The following is an 18,917-nucleotide window of genomic DNA, read 5'->3' as shown; positions in this document are numbered from 1 at the left end:
GTCGGTTCGCGCGAAGAACGAAGCCGGAATACGCTTGGTACCGAGTTGAGAAAGTTCACGTCGGCGAGTTGACGCTTCGACTCCGCCCAGCTCGGCTCCGAGGTCTTCAGGATCATCACCGCCTCCATTACCATCTCCACTTTCGGCGGAGGTCGCGTGAAGGATCTTATCTCGGATATGTCCTTCTTGCTCAGCGCGTCCAGGGCCTGGGAACAATCCACATCGTGAAATTTCTTTTATTTGAAGGTTCTGTTATTCGAATATAATCTATCCTTTTGTAGGATCAGGGATCCCCCATAAGCTACAGTACAGGTGATAGTGACACGAATAGGACGTTGGCCATTTTTTTATAAAGAAACTGTGCAAGTTCTTGCATCGGCGTTTCGTGTATATATTTATTGCTCTTTCAGTAGTATTCACAAATTTTTACAACGAGAAATAGTCAAAATTAATGGTAGTAGAGAGTCTTGTAAAGTGTTCTAATGGCTCCCATGATTCCTGCCGTTCTGTTTGTCTATTTCTATAGTTGATACTAAAAAAAGGGCAGAACAAAATGGCAGCATTTTGGAGTTGAAATATCGATTTTTTTCTTGTTCTTAACTTCAACAGGCTAAAAAAGAAATAGCCAAATTCGAACAAAATCGGTCAAGTTGATCTTGGGATATCATGGAAGTCAATTCAGACAAGATAGTTTCGAGAAAAATGCATGTATATAGTATTGTGTGTAGAGAAACGTTTCTAACCAAGGGAATTGCTCTTTCAGAAGTACTTCGTCAAAACAATTACGCCATTAATATTCAGCTTATTTATTTTTTCCCGGTCTCACTCTTCACTCGGAACGATTCACGCTGATTGGGACATAATTCTTCGACCAGTTATTACACTTCCCAAGTTTCCCTGTCCGTGGAAGTTTAAAGGGAAAAAAGAAAGTTGAAAGCGGAACTGGTTCGAGGAGATATTGTATTTGCCGAGACGCGATAAAATCGCTGGGAAATTCGTCGTTCCCGACGAATTCAACGTCGGTATCAGGTTTTTATTACAACTTTTTAACGAAATAACGGAAGCAAATTTATACAACGTTTTCTTCTTGTACCCCCCCCCCCCCTGCCGTAGCACGCGGAACGGGCTGTCAAAGTTTGACCGGGGAAGTTTCCCCGCCGACGCCCTGCATAAAATTTAAACGTAAAAGGAACGCCGCTCGAACTTAAAGAAGTTTTACGCGAGTCAGAAACGAGTTCCCACTATTTTACGTACGATTCCGAACGGATCGTCTGGCTCTAGGAACCCGGCAAAGTGGTCCCGGTGCTTAATCATTAAAACCAAACGAACTGGAACGGTATTACCAATGGAACGATGAGAATTAATGTCGGGTAAGGTACCTTCATGGCCTCGTTCAGAGCTGGTTCGACAGTTGCGAGGTCAGCGCGAGCTAGCTCCTCGAGTTTCTTGCACTCCTTTTGTTCCTCCGCGATCCGTAGCGACCTCGCCGCCACAGTTTTCTGCGTCTCGTCGGCGTCGCGACTCTGATTCACTGTGAAACGTCTCCCGTTACTTTTTACCCCCTCAGAAATATCCCATTTACAAAAAAACAATAGAGAATTTCACGCAAACGAGTCAAAATATCTTATTTTTTTAAATCGAATGAACCCCGAATAAAATGTATGGAAACTGTTTTTATATTAGCTCGGATAACGAACGATCTTTGCAATTTTTGTGATATTTTGCTAGTCAGTCCTCTCACGTACAATTTAGGAAATATTATTTCTGTCAAAATAGTTTCTCTGCGTGGTTTTTCCCCGTCTCGAGTCGATCGATCGGCAAACTTTTGCCACCGGAAGCATCTCCGGAGCAGCTCTATCTCAGACGTCCGTGGCTGTAATTCCCGACGATCGTAAAATTCGCGACACGCGGTATGATTATGGGACCGGGGTCCAGTTCGCGGAAACTTGAGCGGATCGATCTAATTGCAACTAATGATAATACATCAGCGTCGGGGGGTGTCACGGACCTATCGTTACAAGGAACTCTTCGCATTCCCTGGTAGATTTATGGACCTGCTCCTGCGTGACTTCGAGCTCCGCGGCCATTTCGTTGACTTTAACCCGGGTGTCGTCGATCTTGGAAAGTCCACTGCGAAGTTTGTTCGCCTGGTCCGCCAGATCCTGCCTTTTCTCCGCCAGCATCCTGAAATCAAAGCGACGTCCGTGACGGCTCCTCGAATCGACGTGTTCTTTGCCTCATTATACAGCGTGTTCCATCAAACTTTGTTCTGGTTCATTTTATTTCATTGCTCTGTCCTATTTTAAAACGCTCTTTACAGAGAAAAAAATTGGTGGACATCCCTATTATAGAATGAAATTATTTCTTTAATTAAAATTGCTTTTGATAAGAAAATATTATTAAATTAATGCAAGTGGTTTCACATTTTTTTAATTTTACCACTTAGCTGTATAAAATAGTTTAACGTGAAAATAAATGTGTCGAATCCGGAATCAGTGATCAGCGAACAATTTTATTTTCAATAAATCTAGTCTATTATTTTTCTAGTATATTATTAATTTCGTTCGGTGAATTTACCCTTAAACGACTAACTAAAACGACCGGTTAGGAACGAACGACGTGGCAATCAACGTGTTAAACGGACTGTCATCTTTTTTATCGGTCGAGTTCAATTGCCTGCGAGTTTTTCAAGCACCAAACTTTGGCTGTGTACGCTTCCTGGAAGTTCCGGGAGCGGAGGAAATATTTCAGGCGATAAAGCTAGCCGGTACACCCGTTACATGCGGCGAAAGACCAAACGGCGCGGAGAACTCGAGGGCATTCGCGTGGGAAACTTGAAAGTAAATAATTGGAATTGGCAAATAAAGCAGCATACTCGCGTTTCAAACGTGGCAAAAGGTCAACGTACAGCGTATTTGTCTCGCGCTATAATTATATCGTAAAACAGTATTGGTTTGATTTTGCGCCGCGGTTCGTCAACCCTTTTGCATCGTACGAGATATTATTTGATATGATTTATTTTCGGCCACCACGACACGTTTAAATAAAATCGAATTTAGGGGCACATATTCCTTAGAAAAATTCAATCCAATGTCCAATGGAAGAATTTCATTTTTCACTTAGCATTGTTTATTTTTAATGTATTCGCAGCTCTGAATGCACGATGTATGGTTCGAGAATAGCGTAAGCGCAGGGTAGTAGCCATTTCTGAAGCGATGAATAACCGAAAGATCATATCGCGGAATTACTTCACTGTGAAAGTACCATTATGGACAAATACGTAATGCATAAGCTTTGATTTAGGGTTACTGACTCTTGCTCTTTTGAAAAATTCCCGATCCTTACGGCGCAAAGAGTCTCGATGGTAATTCTAACGTATGGACTCACGTTTTATAGCCGGCAACCAGTTCAAGGAAATTCACTGGCGTCACGTAATTGTACCGCTTCATCTCAGCGGCCATTCTGCGCGAAAACTGTGACACCGTCTCGTGAATCAGAGAAAACGTCCCCGCTATTCCGTCCCGCATTCGGTCCTGAAGGGGCGGCAGGGGGGCGGCTGTCGCCGATTGTCGGGGCTCCTGCGAACGATTTTCACCATCAAATTGGAAAAAAGAGCACAAAATTTACTTTTCAACCGCGCGAAAATCAATTTAGCATACTGTCGTTGAAACGGGTCTAAATATTCCTGATATCGTGGAATTCGAGGCAGGGTCGAGGTTTGCCGACTTTATAAATAAATAACATCCAAATATCTCAATATTCGAAAAGGGAACTAATAATACGATGTTAAGATTTGTAGAGGTGAAGATATTTGTGTAACAACTCGAGATTAAGTAGCTATTGGTGCATGAAAAAATATATACGTACACTTAATTCAAGCACAAATATATGTGGAAAATTTGAAATCGGTAGGTCCATTATTTTCTTTAAAATTAATTTGTAAAGGAGATACAAATTGGCAGTCTTATGATGGACTATTATATTCAACATTTTTATTTTAGAAAAAGTATCGATTATATCAAACTGAAATTTTCCGTGCAGATTAATACAGGTACGAAGATACATCGCGAATTTTGCTATACGATTTACTCTGGTAACAGAGGAGTTGTTAATAATAATACGTGGTGGTGTGCCAAAAGTGTTGCAATCGGCGAGCTCGACTCGCTCGGTAATCGAAAGGATATCTCGTGAAAATTTCGGGCGAATAAAATTCGAGATTGATCCGATATCTCGTGTAAAAGTTGCTGCGCGAGGAGAGTCGAAAATTTGCGCTGCCCGGGTCGGAATAGCGTCGTAAAGAATCACTGGGTGGGTTAGAACGGGGCCAAGAGACAGAGTCTCGAAGGAAGTGAGCGCCGTAGCGATTCTTCTTCGGGTCTCTGGCCAAGTCTCCCAGGCACGGGGAAGACAAATTCAAAAATATTAAGCGGCTGGTCGCGGGGAACACTCGAACGATTGCGTTTCCGGAAGGAAATGCGCTAGACGGTCGTATCATCCGCGCTAGGCGACCCGTGGAGAGGAAAATAATCGGATTCCACGGAATGGAGAGGACGGGCTTCCCTATCTGTCTCTCTGTCTCCGTCCGACCCGGGACCGCGGGCGAGCGTTCCGCCGATCCTGGGAATCGAATCGAACCGGAATCGATTGCGCGGAAAGGGGTAGAAGGCGTGCCGAAGACCAACCACTTTATTTTCGCCGGTGATAGTGAGCGTCAGATTGAGATTCATGAGGAACTTGTTGCCAACTTCGAGGAGTGCTTCCCTCGGCCATTCCAGGAACCAATCGATGGTCGTGCAGTTGATCAGGGCCGGGTACTGGCGTAATCTGTTCCTGAAGGCGTCCCCGATCGGGCTCATGCACAGGATCAGATGCATATTGGCGCGCGCCCTCTCGATCAACAGCGAATAGATCGACTCTGTTGTTGGTACGCGTCCAGACCGCGTCGCCTCCTTCATCAACTGCTTTCTAATCTGCCGGGGTTTCGGAGGTGAGACGTACAAACGGCCGTAACCGGTTCCAGGCTTCGACCGTGCCGGGCCCCGCGTATCGGAAAATACTTCCGCGGCGCGATCCAATATATGCGAGTGGATTAGATGCGAGTATGGAGAAAATGGATGGGGAGCCTAGGAACGGCCGTGTTACGGGAAAAGTCGAATCACGAGAGAAAACCCCCGGTAGTTGAAAATTTCCTTCCCATGATTGGACGGCGAAGCGTTGTCTTTACGCGAGCGATACGCGCGCCCGGAGATTTCCGCTTGGATACCGCGAGCCGCGGCTCTGCTAAATAGTACCGGAAATATAAGATTTTTTCCGGTGATTCGAGCAACGAGCCAAGCTCTTCTTTAGATTGGAAGCAAACGTTAGCGTTAGGAATTCGTTGGATTATTCACGTCCAAAAATTAGAATTACTAGGTGTAGGTAGATTCAATGTTAAAGGAGTATTCGTTTTTCATTCAAGAGTATCCACCAGTTTGCCCGCGACGATTCTTACGACTCACTTCCTCCATCTCGTCGCTCTTATACAAATTGGCCACTTCTCCCGTGCTGAGTATATTGTTAACGACCTCCAAAAACTGCTCCTCGACCACCTGGGTGTCGTTGAAGAGGAACGTGGTCGGTTTGTTCTCCACGCCGGTCTTCTTGTACAGGATCTTAAGGTCCTCCCGGAACTCTGGCAATCGGTACTGCTTCGTGACCGCGATTTGGAAGGTGGTCAACTCGCACATGTAACTGGCGATTCGCGACAACGATTGCCTCCCGCTACCGCCGACTCCTATCAGAAGCATGTTGCCGCGGGGCTGTCCAAACGATATGAATAAACGCGAGGAAACGGGATACCGAATGTGGGGAACAGTTTGTCAATAGCAGCTTGTAGAGCACGGATCGCTAACCTGGGATATCACGCGAACGATGCGACATATGTGCTCGATCGCGTCCCGAAAAAGGATGAGATCAAGCCGAACAACACCTGTGGAGGCGTTGTACTCGTCCATTTGTGCCTCTATGTAGGTCCTGACTGCAGCAATGTCGGTTAGGTCTTCGTAGATGTCCCACGCGTTCATGAAACTACCTGTAAATATGATATTTTGAGGCGGTTGTGCAAGAGATCCACGTCAGATCTCAGTTGCCATCTAAATTGGGTATGCATGTATTCAGGTCCATATTAGATCTAAACTGGATGTAAACCAAGTCTAGCTTGATTCCAGATTGGTACATAAATTGGATCTACATCAAATATTAGGTCTAATTTTGATATTGGTTAAGTTCTATTCCCAAACTAGATCAACGTTTTTTATCTAAATTGGACCATCAGCTTGAATACCTAAAGCAGGTTCTACTTAGGTTTATATTGAGTCTAAATTAAGTTTAGTCTAGTTTGGACATATCGAAGTGTAGTTACAAACATGACGTTGGTCGTCTAGTTTGAATCTAAATTGAAGTTTGAACTAAGTCTACTAAGTCTACATACTGAATTTATCTTGAATATAGGTCGATGCCTAAACTATGTCTACGACCTAGACTACATTAGGTGCACGTAGGACATAGTATAACGTTATATTAAATCTAACGTAAATATTAAATCTACTTCGAGGTGTAGATTGAACGTAGAGTTTAGCTCGAATCTGGGTTTGTATCTTTGTTGACCCTGTGACGTTTATTGCGAATGAATCGAGATTTTTTGTTTATCCGTTAGGCATAGTTTACCGAATACGGGGCACCTCTTCTCGGGGCAAATGTTGTGGAAGGTCAGCTCGAAGTGTTTCCCAAGCTGTTCGCCGAGCTCGTCAATAAACCACTGTCTGTCCCTGCGGGAAATATTTACATCGTTTTTGTTTCTCTATCAGAGGTTTCCGAGTGCTCACTTCTCGTCGATCAGTCGGTCGCAGAAGACGCGAAACGTCTCGTGCACCCATAGACGAAGGAACGTGGGGCTGGAGTACTGGTAATCTACGTGGCTACGCAGCAGACCTTGGAAGACCTGCCAAATAAAAGTGTCAACGATCTGCACAAGATAAGTGACACATTCATTACCTTAGATATGTCTCGTAAATTGAACAAATAGTGTATCTTCGTCGGAGTCGGTAGCATCGTGCCGATCACGTGATTGTAGAGACTAATGGTGGACAGTGTCACTTCATTAGCTGTTCAAAAGTCATCGCGTTTTATTAGCTTTTTGGTTGGAAATTTTTTCACTGAAAATTTGTATCCTCGCTCACATAATCCTTTGACTTCCGCGTGAAATTCGGCCAAGTGTTGGTTCAACATCGTCCCGTATATTCTCACGATCTGCTTCTCAACGGGGAACGTCATGTTGATGACGTTGAATTTGGTGAGAAGTCTGTCCGTGATTACGTTTCGACCACCCCCCGGTGGACCCATCGCCGCCATTAGGTGCACTCTTTGTATGTATTTCTTTATCTGCTTCTGACGATCGTACCTTCGCGAAACGTTCGTTTAGTTACCAATCGTCTCTTCGGAGGAATTACAGATTAAAATATTCAATCGTTGACAGAATATGGAGGATTTCTTTGCAAATTATAGAAACTCGATTGTACAAACGAATGTTATGGACCTTGTTAAATAGGTGCACGGGAATTTTCCAACAATTAATAGAGAATAATACCAGAATCCGTATCCTATCATCTGTCTAATTAGTTCCAACGGTGGCTGGGATCCGTACGTCTCCTTCATGGGCATATTAAAGTCGTCCATAAAGGCGATCATGGTTTTACTACCCACGGGAATGTAGATCCCTTTCGTCCGTTTCTCGAGTCTGCTTTCAATTGTGTCCTAAAACGTACAGGTGGCCGAGAGAAATTTGGCTTTAATTCGCCTGCAGTATTCCCTCGCTTGATAACCGAATTTTTTACCCCTGACCACTAAAGACCGGGCAGTTTTCACTCCGATCGGTGACTCTCAACCGAGAAATTTGCATAAATATTTTTAAAAATTTACCCATTTGTGCTGCAACGAAGCTCGCGTGTTTTAAATTCGGAAAATAACAAAAAAAGAACGACCGTGCATCTCGTCAGTCTTCCAAAGAAACTCTGATGCGACCTAGATTTTCCACGTGTCGCGACCGATCGATCTTGTTAGAATATTTTCAATTCACCTGCACGTTTTTCGAGGTCGTCTGCGCGGACATGTTCAGCGACAGAACACTGTACTTAGCCTCGTCCAGGGAGCCCAGCACCGAATGGAACATCGACGTTTTCCCGGTGCCCACGGGGCCCACGAGCAGCACAGGGAATTCGTTTCTCAACAGAGAACCGATGATGAACTTGTATCGAACGGTGTCCACGGTCGGCACTATTATTTTGTAGAACGGTGTCCTACGAAGTATTAAATTCACTATTAAAATGTCTTTGTTCCATCGACGTATCGAAGGAAAAAAAAGTCGCGAGTAAAAATGAAAATAATTACTCGTTACGTTCTCGTGGATTTAAATTTTCCAACGTACCCTGGCTGAATTTTCCACGACTGGGACAGCCTCTCCTCCCACGAGACGAACGAGCGAATACGGGGATCCACGAAGTACTCGTACACGGTGTCGCGCAACGGGTAAGAGCTCTCGATTTCTCGCATATAATTGTCCACCCTGAAACGACCCTCCTCGTTCACCGACCCACACAGCGACCATATCATGCTGGAAAACGAGCAAAAGCAATTACCATCCCTAATACGTAACTATTTCAGCAATTTTCGGTTTGGAACTTCGATTCGACGGTACAATTAACCCCTGATTCGCCATAAGTCTCATAATCATGAAGCTACACTCGTCATCAAGCCTTATATATTAAAATCAATACATTTTTACATTCACAAAGTATTCATAAAACAAATCTATTCTCTTCTTCAGCCATTCCTTGTACGACTAAATTTAAATAAAATTAAATAGTATAGATTCGAACGATTATTTTGAATTAAATCGTGCGTCAAGGGGTTAAGGGCGACGTTGATTGTGTTTTAGAGTGATCTATGCCCTTACCAGAAAAAAAACCACATTTTACAGATGACGGCGAACGCGTCCTTGTCTCCCGTGAATTCCACCCCATTTTCGGGGGTGGCCAATACTTCCAGAAGCTTGCACAACGATTGGACGGCGTTCAGCTCGGGCACAGGGACGAGTTCTTCGCATCTGTTGCGTTTGAACTCCAAAGTATCGTTCACGTACTCCCCGAACAGGTAGTTCATCTAAAAATAACAATTTTTAATCACGTCCTATGTTAATTAAAATGATCGTTTAGCAGGCGTGTCATTATATTTTAATTTAAATTTTGCATGACGTTATGTTTCCTCCGTAGTTGATAAAGTAATTTTTACGTTGCTTCTATTGTTTACCTCCTCCATGAATGTCGGTTTTGCCTGATACTTTTGCAACCAGGAGTCCACGTACGGCGTCCAGCCCAGGTCTTTGTAATCGTTGTACACCATACCTGCTCGCGATACCGTCGCTGGAGAGGCCACGGCGAGGTCCTGAACCTCGAAGAGGAGGGACACTTGATCGGGCATCGTGATACGGTCGTTGTTTATTAGCGTTAAAACCTGCGGGAGGATTTATTCTCGAACGATTTACGAGGACGAGGAAGCCTCGGGGGTCGTAGAGAAACGGGAATCGATGGAATTCGAGGATCGACGAATTATGGGTCGAAGGATTTTGAAAATTAACGTAGCCGGGGAGAATTGCTGGCCTGGAGACGATTGGATGCTCGAAAATCGGGGATTTACGAATCTCCGAGGAACTGAAAACTTTTATTCGAATTACAGTTAAATAATAATTTCTCTAAAATACCTAAAAGTAATTGTCCGGGACAGGAGTTGACAAATTATAAATTTCGGAGTTTCGTTTGCATAATTATCAGCGTTGCTCGAATAATGTTCGAATATTCGTTAAATAAACGTTGGGATATTTGATCGTCGGCCAGTTTCTTCCTCAGCGCGCGTACAGTAAACATAGAACGCACCTTGTTATCGTCCATTACGCTGTTCATGTTCTCGATCCAATCAGCGTCTACGGGGCCGTCAAAGAGGATCCATTTTTCGGCAGGGGTATCGTCTGTCAAAAGTAACAAGATTCCGTGGACTTTGGCCGTAACGGGTTTTGGCGCGACGATTCGTACGAAAAACAAAACGGGTAAGAGAGACGATACCGGAACAGGTTTTCCGCATGATCGAGGATATGACGCCGTCGTGCCATTCGCCGGTGGAAAGATTGTACTCGCCGTAAAGCTCGCCCAGGCCCAACGCTTTTGGGTTAATCGGATAAACATAGACGACGTTGAAGCCCGGTTTCTTGTCGTTCTTCATGCTCGTCATAGTGTTCTGCAGGATCCGCCACGTGACCGTTTTCGCCGTATTCGACTCGCCCACTATCATGGTGGAGTGTCTCGAACTCATCGTCTCGTACAGCTCGATAACTTTCGTCAGTATCAAGGGAATAGGCTGTAAACAATGTTAGTCCATCAAACTGACGACGGAAGTTCCACGCAGGGGCTAGATTGCGATGCTAATGGCAGCCTCTGGGAGGACCGAAATTGAAATCGAAGCGAAATTTCCGCGATTCGACGGTTACGGGCTTCGATCGAGACTTTGAAAGAATTTCATCGAAGAATCGCGGAATTTAGAAGACGTGTCTGATACAAAATTTCATTAGAGACTCGAGTTCTATTTTAACATCGTTGGCAGCTGAAACGAATTGCTCCAAGTGGTACTTCCGGTTCGAATGATTTTATCCGCGCTATTAGGACCTCACGATAATTTTACTGGCTATAAAGAGCTGATTTACAGCGATCTACATAGAGTTAATTCGATCATCTTGATATTGGTCGTTAAGAGAAATTGCTTCATGGAGATAATTTGTTAAGCCCTAATTTCTGAGACCTCGGGTTACCGGATAGTAAAGAAGCCTTTGATTCTACGAACGGTAGAACAAAATTTCCTTTGATCAGATTCTGCTTAAAAAAATGTAGAGGAAAGGCGTCTTCCCCCTATTTAACGATCCTGGGACATCCTGCGCGCGATCCACTGTTATAAATATTTATAAATAATTTACTTTCATAGAGAACCTAGGATCTAGTTAGGGGAAAGTAATCAGGAAAGTTTGAGAAAATATTCTCGGAAGAAAAATTAGAAAAATGTACCCTCGAGAGGGCTCCAATCACCGTGAGAAAAATTCATATCTTCACTTCAATAAAAATATAGTTTTCTCGACGAAAGGTTCCAAAATGTTGTCCATTTTCTTTAAAAATCAAGACGTCTCGGGTTGGACGGATCGTATCGTAGGCCCGTTTACTCGGAGGATTACCTGAAGCTTCAATTTGATCGCCTCCTTGGTTATATAACTGATAATTTCCTCGTAATCCACCGTAGGCACCTCCACGTCCGGGAATAGATCGCTGGTGATGCCGAGGAACAGCGGCAAGTCGTCCGAGGTGAGTTTGGCGATGTTCATATCCTTCATAGCGAGGATGATAACCTGCGTTTGATGGGACCATAATCTTTTCCGTAGTCTAACATCGGCTCGCGAGCAAATAAACACGATCGGTTAGTCGTAGCTGCCTCGAAAGAATCGATAGTGACGAAGTGGAAACTGGCGAAGAAAATAAACGGGACGATGCACACGATGTGCACTTAAAACAAAGTCATGCTTCGTCAATATATTCATTCGATATTTAACATTTAAAAGACTTGTCCGCTAATTTCAATTGACTAGTTTATACTTTTGTTACCGCAAATATCGATCGCGATAAACAGGTTGGGGTGGGAATAAAGATATGTAAAAGAAAAGAATGAGTTTTCGAGAAAATTTGGGAATTTGTGAGGTATGCGTGCAATAGAGTACGACTTCGACTTTGGCGCAAGTAGAAAAACAGGTTAATGGTCAGACGCGCCAGCCAAATCGTATTCAGTCAATTATCGAACGAAAAATGTTACTCGTTCTTCTCTTATTTTCATATTTTGGACCATCGTTTGCTAAATTCTTCTTGTACTTGTATCTGATCAAAGGTAACTAGAAAACTCACTACTATATTCTTTATACTCGTACAATTAAAATATAATATTTAACGTATTTAAAGTAGAATACGCGTAAATTAGTTTCTGTATGCTGAAGACATATTACTGTTATTGTAACAGTGGTTAGAAATTCGTGGATCCGTGATTGTAAGACGGATTGAAACATTCTGCGTCATTTCAGTTTCGCAGTTCCTCTTTGCGTTTCGCGAAAATGATGAAATAATCTTAATGGAATTTCGCCGGGCATTACAGCCGCGTTCCCAAAGGAACAATTATCCTGATTGCTACCCACGGCCGCTATCGCGAGTCTTTTGAAAGCCCCCAAAGCCTTAAAACGGCTTTGACTCTTTCAATTTTACCTCCTCGTCGGGCAAATTCGGATAGAGTCTCTTCTTCCTGCCAGCGTACCTGGTCAGCGTCACTATACCCCTCAGACCGAAGTCATAATGATATTGTTTGCTGAGTTGTTGCTGGGCCAAACTGTACAGCGTGAAAACCTGCGCATCGAATCAATTTGTGTCGATTTTTAACGATCCGTATCGTTCGTATTCGGGTGTCCCAGAAAATATTGCTCGATTCATTAGATTTGAACTCCCAACTCAAAAATGAAAACAAACTACTGTTTCCCCACTAAAAATCGTGATATAACTTAGCGAATCCAATGGATGAGAGTTTTCTCCATCTCCATGTTTGGTCGTGGATGAATGAAGGCTTTTAAGCGTGCAATATTTCCCGAGACACCGTAATAATAACCTTCCTAGCGAGGACACGCGTGTTCTCGAATCCCTCCCCGAACAAATTGATCTCGGCGATCATGCTGCTGTCCGGCACCATCATCGAGATTGGCCTGAACATGGATTTCAGATTATCGGGAAGTTCGGTGCGGCCCGCGTACCCGGGATTCATCGTGATGAAGATACCGCAGGTGTGCACCAGCCGTATTTCACAGCCCTCGAATACGAATCTGTTCAGCCTCTGCGAGAGGGCGGTGAGTATCGACAGTATCTGTTGCGCCACCACCGATAACACCTCGATATTTATGCTGTCGTTGGGAGGGGGAAACAAGTAAACGGACCCTGTTCTTCGTGTAATCCCGGGAAAGTAGCTTTCATCGACTTATTAACAAAGTATCTTCCCGCGATTCGTTGGGTCATTAAAAGGAGGGCGTAAGAAGGCCAGGGGAGCGGGATAAAAAAAAAAAAATGGAAGGAAAGAGGATCCCTGGTATGAAATATTAACCCTCCGCTGGATGAATACTATTTTATCTATAGTAAAGAAAATTATTTCAAGTCACGTTGATAAAGTGGTACTCAAACTTGGTCAATGAATTAAAGTTGTCACTATAAAAATCACTATAAATGTCGTATATACATTTTGAGTATCTGTGGGGTCTGTAAGTGAATTAAAAGTGGGTTTATAGGAATTCGATTTTTGTGAAGAATGTACCGTGCATTGCTCGAAAGAATCGTATCTGCATTCCATTCACTTGTCGTCTTATCAGCTGTGCACAGTACATGTGTGAATACAGTAAAATGTTCGCTTTTGGTCATTGAATTTTAGAGTCCATCGAGAGTTTTTGATGCATGGGTGATCCGAATCGTGAAGTTACCGATTAAATTCGTCGAAGCAGCCCCACGCGCCGGTTTGAGCAAGGCCGGAGAACATCCGCCCCATGCTTTTGTAATCGAGTCCCTCGGAGCAGTTCTGCACGATCACGTTGAATCCCAAGGCTTTTCCAAGATCTTTCACGGTTTCCGTTTTCCCTGTGCCCGCTGGTCCCTTCGGACTACCTCCTCGATACAAGTGGAGAGCGGTGGTCAGGGTAATGTAACATCTGTCACCAAAGAATTACCATCAGTGACCAATACGTCACCAAGTAGACGCTAAAGGTTAAAATGTCGATTTAAAATTCATTAAAGTCCCTGCTAGTTTGATATTTATTAAGAACGTTTCCCCTTCAAAAAATAATAATCCACATAACATTAACGTAGAATTGTTAAAACGACAATCGGAATAATTGCTCGCTTGTAAAAGATTATGAAAACTCGTTACAGCCCCTGCACGCTCGACGTTTATTCACAACGTGATTTCAATCCCCTTCAGTAAATAATGATCTATGAACGTAATTGTGGAGAACGGAAAGAATAATTATGCGAAACGGGGGGGAAATTATACCAAGTGCCCGGAAGAAATTAATGCCTTCCGCGTGGCTGTAAAATATTTTAGTAGAATATATATAATACGAGGGAAATAATTTTGCGTTCCAAAATTCAAATTTTGCATCAAATCGTTTCACTCCCTGTTCGAAACATTTTTTTGTTCAATCAAGTTTTCGAAGTAGAACGACTCGATCGTTGGATAAATAAAATCCAGTAGGGGGAGACGATCCATAAAATGTTGAGAAACTCTGATCCCGAGCATCGATTCTCGATCGTACGGATAAACGCGATCCTTGGTCGTCCCTGTTTCACCAGACCGCCGTTCCGGAATGCAGTTCCGGCGGGAAAAACACGGGACAACTGCGTAATTCCGGAAGCTTCGATTCCCAGACCGATCGATCGTCCTGTTCCAGTAAGAAAGCTCGCTCCCCCCTAATCTTCCGTGGCCTCAGACACGCCACGATTCGGCGTTTAATCCGTTTCCAACGGGGCGCGTCGTCGACGGGGATGGGAAGGGTGTGACGCACTACGTGGAATTGAGACTCCCTTGGCGCGCGGGAAAGAATGGTGGAAGGGGTCGTCGCGTTCTTCTTCTCGCAAGACAAACTCCCGACCTGGAACAAATGTATCGAGACGGCCGGGCCCCTGTCCATAAATTAGAGGGGCGCCGGTGGCAGCCTTTTATCGCGATTAAATCGATACCACCGGTTAAGTATCGTCGTAGATACCGTTTGGTATCCTCTGCACCCCCCTCCTGTCAGCTTCCTTTGATGTTTCGTCGAGCAAACTGCTCTCAAAATCGGCCACGAGATTGTATCGTGTCCGAAACGATGTGCACGGTGTGTGTCGCCAGCAACCTTGTACACTCTCTGGTTTAGCTCCGTGAAAATTGCGTTTGCAAAGCCAGGTCAAGGTTTTACGACTCCATAGAATTGTACAAAGGTCTTTTTGGGTGATTTTTCAGCTCAAACGAGTCATATTACAGCTATGAGAATCGTATATCAGACCGACTTTACGGTATTCAATTCATATTTTAAGTTCGCTTTATCCTCTCGATTGCCCGTAAGAACGGGGTTATTCAGTTCAGGCGGGCCAGAGACAAGCGTGCCCGTGCTTCATCATTCTTAAGACTCACGGTTCTGAAATTCTAAAGGACACCCCAAGTCCTCCTCCACGAGTATCACTTTCCCGATCGAGTGTTGAAATTCGGTCCTAGGAGGTTCGTGGCAGTAATCGACGAAGTCGGATCAGTGTCTCCCCGAAGATCTCATCTTCCGCCGCGGCTCGAGTTCCAGGACTGTTGATTAACGTTAATTACGTCCCCCTCGGGGACCCCTAAAATTTGTCATCGCGCGCTTCTTCCTCCCCCTCTTACGACGAAGACGAAGTTGCGTCCGCAAAGTTTCGAGCGTCCCGGACACCCGGTCGAATCCACATCGATTAGCTCAGATTGCGTTTACCAGCCACAAAACCTGTCGAAGTTGCGTTTGGGATTTTTTAAGATTCAAGGTTCCTCTCGGCGACGAGGATCCAGTCAATTGTCAACGAGCGTTGATTGCAGCCACCGTTGATTTCGGCGACCCTCGATCCCCGGCTCGTTATGACGCTTTGTCGAGCAAAGGGTGGCCGTGGTTCCGCGCGAACGGTATACGATTCCGGGACGCGGCGAACTTGGAGCCAATTTAGCGTCGAATTGCAGCAGGTTTCGCGTATGCTTTATACCATTAGCCGTAACGAAGTTAATATTTCGACGGTGGGCGTAACGGAACGGGACACAGGCTGGCGAGAGAGGGTGTGATCGGTTGTAATTGTAATCTCGCGCGGTGTTGGCAATCGTCGCGACCACTGACCTAATTACCTCCTATCGACTTGCATGTAACTCGCCCCCGAACGGTACGCGCGTTTCTAATGGGAATCGCTTTCACGCGTGACCCCGTTTCGCATTGTCAACTCTGTAGGTGGCGGTTTCAGGGGCTGTACGTGCAGGTATTGTGAAGACAGGTGGCACTATCGAGTGTAGTTTGATTCCTTGTACAAAAATACGTCGAAAGTGTAGGATAGAAATTTTTAGTACGATCCTTCGTTTTTGAGAAAAAGTGGACTGGGTTACTTTTGGGGCACCAATACGATTTGGGACGATTCGAGGGCTTGTATATACAGTATGGATAGAGATAGGTAGTTCAATCGGATGTAGGTTGATTCCTTGTGCAAAAATACGTCGAAAATGTGGAATAGAAATTTTTAATATGATTCTCCGTTTTCGAGAAAATCAGGTTAGAAAATTATTATAGTATAAATCATTCCCATTCCTGTATGCAATACTGAGATATGGTATTATCTGTCTTGAGTGGTTCTAATTAAATAGAATGCTTTCAGATGTTTTCTGCAAGTAGAAATAACACATAATAGTCAGACACGTTCGTCGAGTTACACGCCCCAGAAGTTTTAAAAATCAACTTTCTCTAAAACGAAGCCCCCTACCAAAAATATTTATCCTTCGTTTTTTGTTTAGTTTTTACCCTACATCTGGACATTTTTCTGGTTGTCTTCACTTTCTTAATGTAAAATAGTTACCCTTTTCTTTTGGAACGCTCTTCGATACCAAAATAGTACAGTTCCAAATGGTCGAGGAATATTATTTATATCGCTTATCTTTGGTCGAAGCAAGTGTTATTTATCTTCGTCCAACGTTTTAAAGAAAAATAGGTCGATCGCTTACCGATCCGTGAGCGGCGTTATCACCAAACGTCCGGTATTCCCAAGGTACTCGTAACCATAGACGAAATGTGTGTTAGTTTGCCAGACGATACAGTCGTCGATGTCTTTGTCCCAGTAAAATCGTAGCTGCGATAGCCACTCGAAAGCAGACACGTCTTTGCAATCTGAAACGACGGTTAATTTGGTATAGTTGCTTCAGTTTTCTACATCTAGGTCTCCTACAATTTCTCAACGATATTCAGTCTTGTCAGAAATTGAAGAGAAATAAAACAGAAATATCAAGATGGATTCAGTAGCTTAACACGCGTGTCGCAGAATTGTTCTTCACGCGATGGGGCATCGAATACACCTTCCACCCCTTTCTGTATTAGTTTAATCCAAATCGATCGCGTTAACAGGCGACAGATTTTCGTTCCCGATAAATCGGGAGCTCCGGTGACGCGAGCATTTGCCAAATATGTTACAGCAACGATCGGCAAATATTGTACCTGTTCACTTAGCAATGTTTGTCCCCCGTCCGCGGCAAATTGTTTCCAGGGTTACAGGGATAATACACGCCGTCCAGCCCCTATCTGTCCGGTCGTTCATCTATTTTCGACCCAATACGGGGGAGATGAATTTACGAGGGATCCCGCGGGATCGCTGCACACCCACGATCCCTCTCCCCCTCCCTCGCCCTTAACCGTGGAACCGCGTTTGCTCGTCGTTGTAACGTCATAACAAGGCAAATGTCTGGCCAAATCCCATAAAACCCATAATTTATTGCCGGCAGCTGTACTCGCTGGCGAGATCGGACCGCGAATGGACAAAGAAAAGGGCCTCGGTGCTCGGGAGTTAGGGTCGTGGACGGAAAAATTACAACGACCGGGATAAGCTGACTAGGTTGAAAATCGGATAAACGCTCGGTTCGCTTACTCGCTCTGTACATCTTCTCGATAACGTCCCTCGCGTGTATCTCGATCACCACGATGGCTTTGAACTTCAGCCGATCCAGGTGGCTCAGCTCGCCCCTGATCGCCTCGGAGTACTTGCTCAGCGCCTGGTTCTGTCGCTTCCGGAGCTTCTTCATCGGTTTCCTCGAGTCCAACAGACTTTGACGAACAAGCAATCGAATCATTTTAATTATTTTCGCTTTTGAAGTACCAAACTATACAGTTTACACGACCGAGTGCTAAAATACGTTCGAAGCATACAGCGACACCCTCTACGAAAACAACGTCGAAAAGATTATCCTACATCGCCTTGCGAAGAGCGCTTCGACCATTTGGTCCCGCGCGAGAAGTAACGTTAAAAAGATTATCGTGGCTCCGTTAAAAAAAATCCGCTCGCCCGGAGTTCGGATAACGAAGGTCCCAACGCCGCGTCCCCTTTCCCAACTTTCAATTACCCTGTACGTTACACCAGATCTCCACCGAAAAAGCCTCTAATTGCCAGCACTTCTAATCCTCTAATTCCTCCGCAAAAAGTGGCCAACGTTCTCAAACATCCGCCCTCTCCGGGTTGGGCTCGGGACATTTAGCCCGCTCGTTCCGCGGCTGAAGCTCGGGGCGTAGAAATTTTTACCACCGGTGCGCACACGGCCATTCTCCCTCGACGGCATAATCAGCCTCTTTGTCCGACACCTCTATATCCTTTTATTTCTTTTCCCTCGGTTGCTCGCGCTGGAACCCACCCCCTCCCCCTTTGGTGGTAACCGAGAGACGCTTGTGGCGAGCGCAGGGTGCACAACGGTGTACCCCTTCAACTCTCCCGTTACGAGAACGTTAGAACAGGGTCCCGGGACGGAGGGATTTTCTCCCGGCTAGGTACCAGGGATATAGACGGGTGTGGGTTAAATTATTCGCAGTACGGCTAGTATATGCAAACGAGGGAGGACGGGGGCGCATACCCTGGGCGGTGTGGCTGGATCGCAGCACGAGAGGCAGAATATGCAAAATTCCCCTTATTAGAGTTACCGTGTCCCTCTATCCGCGATCTCCCCCTACCCCCTGACTCCCACTTTCTCCCAGCATCCAACCAGACCCT

The 18,917-nt window shown here is 44.8% G+C and overlaps 1 protein-coding gene across 1 annotated transcript in view; it reads right to left on the bottom strand.

The window, feature by feature from the left end:
• The window catches only part of LOC122405117 (dynein axonemal heavy chain 2), a 50,670-nt gene that overhangs the window by 8,053 nt on the left and 23,700 nt on the right, over nt 1–18,917 (bottom strand). The window contains exons 28-51 of the mRNA XM_043409629.1: nt 17,808–17,983; nt 16,894–17,056; nt 13,625–13,849; nt 12,769–13,057; nt 12,375–12,512; nt 11,306–11,476; nt 10,152–10,443; nt 9,966–10,057; nt 9,343–9,546; nt 8,990–9,195; nt 8,462–8,647; nt 8,114–8,333; nt 7,625–7,791; nt 7,218–7,438; nt 7,033–7,142; nt 6,864–6,979; nt 6,706–6,806; nt 5,892–6,070; nt 5,499–5,798; nt 4,683–4,970; nt 3,388–3,578; nt 2,009–2,184; nt 1,380–1,531; nt 42–206 (exon numbers count right to left, since the gene is read on the bottom strand). Of these exons, the coding sequence (XP_043265564.1) occupies nt 42–206; nt 1,380–1,531; nt 2,009–2,184; nt 3,388–3,578; nt 4,683–4,970; nt 5,499–5,798; nt 5,892–6,070; nt 6,706–6,806; nt 6,864–6,979; nt 7,033–7,142; nt 7,218–7,438; nt 7,625–7,791; nt 8,114–8,333; nt 8,462–8,647; nt 8,990–9,195; nt 9,343–9,546; nt 9,966–10,057; nt 10,152–10,443; nt 11,306–11,476; nt 12,375–12,512; nt 12,769–13,057; nt 13,625–13,849; nt 16,894–17,056; nt 17,808–17,983 (4,528 nt within the window). The remainder of the gene's footprint in view (nt 1–41; nt 207–1,379; nt 1,532–2,008; nt 2,185–3,387; nt 3,579–4,682; nt 4,971–5,498; nt 5,799–5,891; nt 6,071–6,705; nt 6,807–6,863; nt 6,980–7,032; nt 7,143–7,217; nt 7,439–7,624; nt 7,792–8,113; nt 8,334–8,461; nt 8,648–8,989; nt 9,196–9,342; nt 9,547–9,965; nt 10,058–10,151; nt 10,444–11,305; nt 11,477–12,374; nt 12,513–12,768; nt 13,058–13,624; nt 13,850–16,893; nt 17,057–17,807; nt 17,984–18,917) is intronic.

This window comes from Colletes gigas, unplaced genomic scaffold (genome assembly GCF_013123115.1).
Source record: "Colletes gigas isolate AHSC1104 unplaced genomic scaffold, ASM1312311v1 Colletes_gigas_Sc00004, whole genome shotgun sequence".
Taxonomy (NCBI): domain Eukaryota; kingdom Metazoa; phylum Arthropoda; class Insecta; order Hymenoptera; family Colletidae; genus Colletes; species Colletes gigas.
The sequence above is the reverse complement of the archived record's forward strand: the minus strand, read 5'-3'. Positions and strand labels throughout refer to the sequence as shown.